General features: G+C 38.9%; 1 protein-coding gene across 1 annotated transcript; it reads right to left on the bottom strand.

Moving 5' to 3' along the window:
- Positions 1 to 379: 379 nt before the first annotated feature.
- Positions 380 to 8854, bottom strand: LOC127798694 (UDP-galactose transporter 1-like). Its single transcript, XM_052332241.1, has 5 exons — positions 8493 to 8854; positions 4707 to 4956; positions 4403 to 4610; positions 1165 to 1399; positions 380 to 745 (listed from the first exon to the last, which is right to left on the bottom strand). Exons 1-5 carry the CDS (start codon positions 8601 to 8603, stop codon positions 533 to 535), a joined length of 1017 nt encoding a protein of 338 aa, XP_052188201.1. The 5' UTR covers positions 8604 to 8854; the 3' UTR covers positions 380 to 532.
- Between the last annotated feature and the right edge of the window lie 1355 nt (positions 8855 to 10209).

The raw sequence follows: 10209 nt of genomic DNA, 5'->3' as shown, positions 1-10209 counted from the left end.
GAAAACAATTGTTTTTGACTGATCTATATATATCCTATTATAGAAAACATGGATATGCATGATCTATGAATTAAGATCTGGAGTTCATCCTATTTCTTTCTGATAATAACCCAAATCTTCTCAGAGCGAACGGAAGGTCAGATTCTGGCAGAAGCCCAAATCCTGAAAGAAGGCAACAGCAAAAACGCAGTTTTGAGAACTTCCAAGGCATTCCCCCCGAAACTCTCAGGCTGGCGCAGGCACTTGTATACAGCCAGATCATAACACAATTCATCTAACAAAATTGTGCAAGCTCCAACTAGTCATAGAAATGTAAAATCTTTGGCCTGATTTTATCATTACCCCAGGAACATGCAAAGCCATAATAATGCTCAATGAATGGGAGAGAACAAAACTATATGAATTTAGGGGTCAATCAAATGGAAGCTCAAATGTATAATGGTGTTTCTTTCCTTAAAATGCTATCATATAGACACATCACATATAATTTGACTTAGAGAACCCTGTGCATGATTGACTAGTAAGTACATCATCAAACCTTATCATCTAATTTGTCGTTTACAAGAGGAATCATCTCCTTCGTGTTCCGAGGAGTGTGAGATGGTGCTGGTGGCTGTTGGGAGAGCATATGCCTCACATAACCGTAAAATGTACATCCCACAAGTGTCACCCCGCATCCAATGGCATTCAAAGCAGAGATTGGGTTTCGGAAGATCAGCCATGAACAAGTCACAGCAACTGCAACCTGGGTAGAAGAAACACGGCAATGACAGTTTTTAGATGAAATCACATATCATGACATTGATGTAAACCCTAAGATTGAAGAAGAAGAAGAAGAATTCAAAGTTTGTATGATCCACATGTGGATTGCAAATTCCAGAGAAAATAATTGCAAAATTTGGAGCATTCGCTGTTACTCAAACTAGCTAGAAATAATAGGATTTTGCATGATGGCCATGAATACGTGCTCACAAGATTAGAAGATAGAAGAGCCAAAGGAGCAATTTAGGACGACGACAATGATGTGCTATGCTCATGCAAAATGACTATGGCAAGACAAACTTATAAAAAAAAAAGGAAAAGAAAAGAAAGAAAGAAAACGGTGATCATATTGGAAAGCATAGTGATAAGGTTGAAGGAAAGCGACTCAATCTGTAGTCTCACCTTAAGATTTCCAGCAACATTAAATGTGACTGCTGTTGTTGAATGAATCACATAAAAGATGGAGAAATTGAGGCAGAAAGCCAACACTCCTGAGCCAAAGATAATAGCAAGGGATGAAAAAATAGAACTATGAGGAGACTGAAACCATTCCAGAACTCCAGATCCTTCAAGTACCAGTGCTGGCATGGCCAAGATCATAGTCGCAAAAGGTGCCATGTAGTACACTGTGTTTATGCTAAACACATGAAAGAATGACCAACAGATCAGCACAAATAATAAAATAATGGATTTGCGGGAATGACATGAAATGTTCATGGTATAAAAATTTCTGAGCAATTTTTTGGTGCATAAAATAAGCAAAGATCAGTCAAGAAGCAGCAGAATTAACTATAATTGTATTCAAGGCGTTACTGAAGCACCAAACCAAACAGATTAGCCATGCTAGTATAAGTGATAATAGTAGTAAACTATAAGTTTGTATTTCTTTATTTTTCAGAAAGACTATCAAAACCATGCAGGGACTCAAACAGCTTCTCACAAGTATGTCTATGAAAGCAAGACAAATTCTACAACACACCTTAGCAGATTCAACAAGGAATCACTCTAGTTAAAACTTAAGATTAACTCTATAGATTTTGAGCTGCAGATTTTTGTGTCTAAAAACAGTACTGTTGGTGACATCCAAAGCTATTAGTTGCTTCCTTACTTTCACATGGATCATCATCAACTGCAGCTTATTCTAACTAAGTTAGGTCAGTGGCACGGTATTTACAGTATCAATTGACTTCTAAATGTCACATTGATAATACAAATCCATACAAAAAGAACAACATGGCAAAATTTTATGCCAGATACCTTCCTGATGCAACCCTCTAGCGAGACAATAATAAGATGAAGTTCCAACACCATCTTCATATGAAAAAGTTCCTAAGATGGTGGTGAAACAAGATAATTGATATAGTTGTTTTCTATCACATAGTAGATATTGTGAAACCAAACATAGCTCTTGGGATAACACTTCTTCTGTAGTCTATTCTAGGATCCACATTTGTTGATCAATTCTTAACAGAAAGTAATGAATAAATAGATACAGATTTTGATATGATTGGGTAAACAAACTTTCAACAAGAAAACCCTGAAGATTAGTATTCGCTTATTCTGTAGAGGACAATAAAAACCATAAAGAAGTCAGTTAAAGATTGTATGCCATTAGTTTTTGCAAGGGCAACTCCAATCAGATTCCAGACAGCCTTGGAGTTGGGAATGGAGTAAAATATGACAGTAATAAGAACTAAAGAATGACATAGGGTTTCTGTCATAAAGCTTCGCCATATTTGACCCTGTCAACTCTGATAATATATTTCACTCTTTAGTTTCCAGAAGGATATACAGATTGCTAATCCTGAAATAAGCCCAAAATTTTAACTGAATAGCAAGACTTGTCCTTTACCTGTCACCAAACATCAAACCTTTCTTTCAGAGTGCTAATAGAAATAATATCATTTCAAAACTTCAACAGAAGCATCAAACTTTCCACTATATCAGCCAGTTATTAAAAGGCAACCTGCCAGAACCAACAGAATAAAAACCAAGCTAGTTTCAGAAAGAACAAAGAGACACTTTGGTAAAAGAACTAGATTAAGTGCTAAAATGCCCATAGGAAAGTTCCACCATACCCTTCACCCTAGAGGTGGACCTCTTTTACATGGGTAACAAGGTTATTGGCAAGGTTATTTGGCTACTTCCACAGCTTCTCAAGTTTATCTTTCCCCTTCATGCAGCTTCTTTGCTGTTATCTTTTTTTTAGGTAACATTAATCAGGTAACATTAATCAAGTAGATCGAAAGCTTTATGTGCATGTGCAAGGTATTATTTCATAGAATCAAGTGCTCATACACCTTTATTGGATTAGCTTATAAAAACTATTTGGTTGCTTCCATAGCATCCCAGATTGGACAAATGCCTAAGTGATTACTGATATGGCTGTGGAGGGAACCAAATAGCTTAAGTGATAGGTTAATAGAATACCTCTTGTACAAAATGTATTTAATCAATTCATAGTAACTGAAGTATTTCTTAACATTATTGAGGGCTGTATTCCAATACTCAAAACACAATGCAGTGAGCCTTCCACCATAATATTCCATGGATCTTTTTATATTTAAGAACAATGTTCTTGCCAAAACCATTTGATTGATACTACAGGGTTTTGCATGTCAATTCAATGGATTGATACAACTATGAAATAACCAGTATCACATTTTGGTGATACTTTCACCATAATGCTTCTGGGCACTCTAATGTGTCAACCTTCTATAATAATAACGGTGGTCTCCTAGGCCAATAAAATGTATGCTTCCATAACTTCTCATGCATATATTAAGTAAATTGTATGATATAAGCATGGTAATTTCCAAAAATGGCTCCAAGAATTAGCAATGGTTTTTAAGAAGTTCACAACTATATCATTCACATCCAAGGGTATACGCTTGGGAACATGCACCAATTGTCTGGCAAAATCCTAGCATGCTTCCTCCCTCCGCCTTAAACATTCTATATTTTCACAAGAAATCAAGGTCAAGTAGCTCCACCATACACATTCCCATGAGATTATGACTACCAATTACACCGGAAAAAACTTTACTTCAAACCTTTCTTTCTTTTCTTAGTTACACTAGCCAAAATGCTCCACTTACTGAAAGAACTTCAAGTTATCCTATGCGTATTGTTTTATTGTCCACTTTTTTTTTTTTTTTTTTGAGCTGTAATTCCTCATACATTGGAATTCACTCATTCAAATTGAGTCAACTCCAATGTATAAAGTGATGGAATTGATTAATCATAACCTTTCAAAAATGTTACAGCTTCAATGTCAAATAGAAAATTTAATGAAAGATAAAAGGCGTTCCTAATGCAAAATGCTCTCCGCTAATACTGACCATAATCTATAAGAGATGGTGAAGATTGATAATGCAAGAATAACCACACTTCAAAATAAAAATTAATTCACACCAGGTAAAAGACAAGAATCAAGAATCAACCTATAAGAATTAAGTTTCAACATTGCTATAACAGTAAATAAAGAGAAATGAACATAACATTATGGAAAACAACTGTTTTTTAGTTGTGCAACAATCCACAGACATTAAATCACACGAATTGATCCAAAGAGTTACAAATTTGTTTAATTAATTTTTTTCTTTTTCGTTTCTTCTTTTGAGAGAAAGAGAGAGAGAACCTGTCAAACTTGTAGCCATGCAGCAGAGACTCTGCAAGGATGGTCTTTGTAGAAGTAGCGAGACACCCAAATAAGGCAGCACAAAATCCAAGCATATTGAAACTAAGTTCGGTGATAGAAGTCAGAAGTATTCCTCCTACAATGGGAACCAGAGAAGCCCATATTCGCCAATCAAAGTCTTTCCTCCAAACTAGCCACTGCAAAATAACTGTTTCGCAAGCATTCAAGTCAGGTGCCCTCTGACATGAGAACATAAATTAGCAATGAAGAAGAAAATAAGTAAGTCATTTTTTCTGAAATTAACCTGTTGTTGCAGGGGTAAAAGATTTTATGGTTTGCATAAAGGACACAGGAATATAACGCAAGCTCACATTTCCCAATACTATGTTAATACAGAAGACTAAGGACATGGGAAATATCCTTCTCCATCTATCTTCAGGATCAACCACTATGAGTGGCTTGAGCTTCAGAACCTTGATTGCCAGGCAGGCACCAATAGATGAGCATATAAAGTGTATGCAGGACAGTGACAATGGAAACTTGAAATCCAGTTTCTGTAAAATAGAAAGAAGACATCCAGGCGTAAGTGCTAGCAACAAATCACAAAAACTAAGCAAAGACAGAAGAATGTTATGATCTCCAAAATATCTACTCTGCAACAACTAAAAATGCGAAAAGCAAGTATAAAATAAAGCAGGGAACTAGAAAAATAAAAACTATATTATCATGCTTTTTATCTGATTTAGAGGCAATGAAATCAAAAAACTTTGACCATTAAAGATAAAAAGACTCAACCACACATCAGTAGGATTAGCCCCAACAAAAAGTCAGTATTATTTTCAAGAATATTCATACAGGCAAAGAAAAGGCATTTTGGGGCAGCTTTCGTATCTCGGATTTACAGTGTAGAAGCTGTGGCTAAAGCCTCTTGTCTATTCATTTTCCTCCTCCCTTCCCTTTTAAGTTCTTATTTCTAAATTATCCAATTTGTTTCTCTACTGAAATTGTTATTCATCTGTGAAGCTGAGAGCCTAGCTCCAACAGATTAGTAAGAGGCTGCAATAATCACCAACATATATGGATAAAAGACCAATCAAGTGCATCATTTGGATAAATCTGTAGACCACATGTTGTATCCATACCACATAGGCATAAGCTTTACTGTTGTCATAATCCATTTTGACTTCTGCTTCACCTGGCAGCTAGAATGAATCTCCACTTTAGCATTACATAGTTACAACTGCTAGGCCATTCAACATGTGTTCGACTGTGCCCAATTGTTCTGTTTAAGATGTCAAATGACATACAAACAACCAAACACATTCAGTGTACCTTGGTTCAAGAACAAACATATGTCTTCTTAACTAGCATGCCACTTAAGAGTTCAGGAATCAAACAACCAATTGTGCCTGTGCAGTGAGGCAGACACAGAGCCAGGCAGACCAAGATATTCTGCATGGATCGCCAGACTTTGAGGCCTTCTTGCTTGGTGACTATGGATAAAGATTTCACCTAAAATCATACCCTTCTTAGGTTCTGACCCACCTTCAGGATATCCAATCAAAAGAGATTTTTTTTTTTTTTTCCCCATTATCCAGAAGTTTGTGTGAGTTACCAGCAAGGAAATGTCTTTCCCTTATAAGCTTATCTCCATTACCACTGATCAACATATCAGCTCTACCCTACCTCTTAGAAATTGATGCGAATTGAAAGATTTATTCCAATTTGATTGACAAGACCAATAATTAGACTCTTACCACCTCTCTCTCCATATAAATTGGATTAACTATTTCAAATTGATATATGATTGATACTTAAGACTCTTACTGCCTCTCTCTCATTCTGGTTGAGTTGTTTCATCCTATATGGTATTACCCAATCATTTTCCCCACCCCTTGCCCCCTACTCTCTCTCTCTCTCTCTCTCCACCCCAATAAACCACTTTTTTCTCCCTGTCAAGCTACTGAGTCTCTTGGTTCCAACAACACTAACTGCCAAATTTTGTAGTGTAAACCATGGAACTTTACTCTTTGGTTGATAAAGCTGACATTGCCCAGTGTAAAACAATATGATCTTTTTTCTCATTTCTTCTGGGAGAAAACAAATTGATAACAGAAACAGCTGCGAATGGAACAACTCCAATTCTTTCTGTTATGCCCAGAAATCGAGGAAGGTCCATGAAAATCTGAGTGGCAGAATTGCAAATGAGCAAGTATCCAAGTGGCAAAGCTACAAATGATCAGGTGGCTTGCAAGCCAAAACCATCCAAACCAAGAAGATCCAAGACTAAAAGGGCCGAAAGCCCAAGGGAAGCCAAAAAATGTCAAGAATCAAGCAATGATTGAGTGGGGTGCACCCCACCCGATCATTCATGGCCTTATCCACTCAAACGCCCAATAAACTCATTTTCGAAGAAGATCTCGCCAAACAAGAAGTTATCAAGCAAACGCAAGCAAGGAGAAAGACAAAAACAAACCACAAAACCAAGCGGGAAATGCTCCACTTGATCCATAATCAGGTGGAGTGCACCCCACTCGGTCAAGACTGAGTGGGGTACACCCCACCCGATCATCCATGGTGCTAGCAACTTTAACTCCCAACAAAGTTCAACCTTGACGAAGATACCATCAATATACAAGCCCACAAAGCAAGCAAAAGAGGAAGGAAGAGCCGAGATTAAAGTCCCTCCAAACGACCATGACCGAGTGGAGTGTACTCCACCCGTTTGTCTCCATCAAGGTTTAGTTGTACCATTTCCCAAGCTCGACCGTGCAATCCATCACCCCCGAGAGCCTTTCTTGTAGCCAAGAGACCCTCCCGGGGCGTCCCTCAAACCAAGCCCGAAGCCTCTCTCCAAGACCCTCCCTGGGACCTGAAAGAAAATTCTAAGATTCCATAGAATATGCCAAGAATATTCCATCCTAAAAACGTGGGTTGATTGCCATGTGTCCCCCCTCTCCCTTCTCTATAAATAGGAGAGCCACCTCCTCTCTAAAGTAAGTTCACTTCAACTCTCAGACTCTACTTTTTGTACTCAAGCACTTGAAGACTAACTTAAGCATAAGAGGGTTTGCACAGGGACATCCACCCACGCCCCTAACTAGTTGTTCGTCTCAGCAGGTCATCCGGTTATCAAGGAGTCATCTGGTCATCAAGGAAGCATCCAGTCATCAAGGAGGATCCGGTCAACATCAAGGCACCTTATCATCCAAGCACTCGGTCATCAAAGCACCTTATCATCCACAAGAATCTCAAGACCCCTTGCACTGAGATTTGCAGGTCTCCAGATCATTTGCATCCAAACCTCTAGTTCTCCTGATCATCAACTCTCAAACTTACAAGTCTCCAAATTATCAGCATCTAGACTTACAGGTCTCAAGATCACATGTGCTCAAACTTGGGACTCCCAAGATCACTCGCATCCAGACTTGAAACTCCTGGGATCATTACTCGAGATCATTCTTTCCCACACTACAAATTAATTGTTGTATTGAGGCAACAACACTTTCCAACCAAACACTTCCAAGAAAGATGCTATTGTCTTCATCAGAAAATATGTTAAAAAAAAGAGGAACTTGCTTATCGGGGAAAAAAAAAAAAAAAAGAAGAATACAGACAAATAAAGAGCCACCTCATTAGGCATTATATATATTAAAGAGTGTTATGGAGGCCAACAATCTTAGTATTGGTGCATCCTTGGCGGTTCACCAAAATACAGAACGAAACATGTTGGAATAACTAACGCCCATAATACAGAAAAGAAGATCTAATTAATAATTTGTTGAAATAATTACTGGCCAGATCGGAATTAGAATGTACTAATTTGAGCAAAACAAGAAGAAGAGGAAAAGCCCAAATGCCCTGAAAAGAAAGGCCCCTTGCCAATTTTCGAATTAAAACCGGACAAAATGATGCCAGTAAAAATTGAAAATCAGAAGCAAAAAATAGGTGTGGCAAACAAACACGAAGATCAAGGCCACCCACCAAGTGATAAAGAGAAGTTAGTAAACCCAGTAATCCGTTGGATAGAATCACATAATTCGCACAAATATGTAGGCAAATGTATGGAAATAATGGGAAAGAAAGAAACCTCAAAGATCCACTTGTTCATGATGATGACAGTAACGTTGAAGCCCCACCACTGAAGAATGGCGAGAATGGAGCGCACGACGCCCCACTCGCACAGCCGACCCTCCTCCATCTGTCCCTTCTACAATCCGGCGGCCCCACCACCCAGATCAACCAATTTTACCCAAAGATCCAGGACAAACCAGTTCAAATTCAGAGAGAGTAGAGGAGAGCGAAAGAAATATACAGAGAGCGGGCTAATCAAGGGAGGGGAGAAACAGGGAAGAGCATAGCGGTGCAGGTGGTGGCGCTTCTCCCATGCGACGTACCCTTCACATACATGGCACTCCCCCCCTCTCTCTCTCTCTCGATATATATATATATATATATCACTCTTCCCTTCATCCTGAAGGCTCTCTCTCTCTCTCTCTCTAAATAAACAAAGAAGGCTCTCTCTCTCTAAATAAATAAAGACAGACGAGTCTTACTACAGAGAGCTCAAGAGGGTTATCGAAGACCTTACAGAAAAAGGGCAAAAAGACAAAATTACCCCCTCAAACTTTGCAAATTTGCAAAGTCCTGCGCTTGCCCTGCTCTCTACTTGCTCCCTTCCCATAGCCACGCCTCCACGACGCGACGCGAGAAGAGGCGGCAATGGCAGCAAGGTGACGAGGTAAGGCGACGACAGTGAGCGATGGCAACGAGGTGACGAGGCGCCGCGAAGAGGCGAAGGCAACAGAGGCGCGGCCATGGGAGGGGAGCAAGCGAAGAGTAGGGCAGGGGCAGGGCTTTGCAAATTTGTAAAGTTTGAGGGGACAATTTTGTCTTTTTGCCCCCTTTCTGTAATGCCCTTGGTAATCTTCTCGGGCTCCCAAGACTTTTCCAATAGAGACAGCATCAGAACTCTATGTTATGTTTCACTTCACTTGTTTTATTTTTTTTATAATTGTATTGTGTAAATTTTATTATTCCTCTTAAATTTAAAGTTTTTATAGGTTTCCTAACCGTTCTCCCTCCCTGGCTCCATCAAAGTCATGATGGGTGTAAGTGACTATTATTAAGGAAATTCTATTTGTAGTTATATATTTTATTTTTTATAATTATATTTTATAAAAATTTAATATCACTAAAATAAAATAAAGAAAAAAAAAATATTTGTACCTTTCATTTATAGCCACAATCTGTTCTTCTCCATTCATCATCTCGGTTGGTCTACCTGTCGACTTACTTTCTTAATAGCAGCCACAAAGGTTGACAATTGTCAAGGAAAAATGAGGGAAAGAGATCGACGACCATCGTGACAACAAACGACGTACGATGATGACCTAGGACAACAAGTAGAAGACCAAAACAAAACATGAACCATCGGCCATGGCAATGGCCACGACATACATGGAGAAAATAACGACAACAATAGCCACCATAACGATCGTCATGTTAAACACGTCCCAATCCTGATGCCATGAACAGGGTCCGAATCCTATGGTTCGGATGCATTCCCTTGAACCTTAAGGGTAAGTTATGGAATTATGCATCCTCGGACCCTGGGGTGCGAGGTTGCCTTCATAGCGTCTGAATCACAAGGTTTAGTGAAGCGTGAACGTGTCCAAACCTGGATTCAGGAATTCCTTTACGGTGTCCAAACCCCAGGGTTTGGGGACACGTTCACGCATCAAAACCCCGGGATTCGAATGTATTCATGGCATCAGATTGCAACACGTTCACAACGACTATTGGCA

The sequence above is a fragment of the Diospyros lotus genome, chromosome 4, assembly GCF_014633365.1.
Source record: "Diospyros lotus cultivar Yz01 chromosome 4, ASM1463336v1, whole genome shotgun sequence".
NCBI lineage: Eukaryota > Viridiplantae > Streptophyta > Magnoliopsida > Ericales > Ebenaceae > Diospyros > Diospyros lotus.
This window is presented reverse-complemented; position numbering and strand designations above follow the sequence as displayed.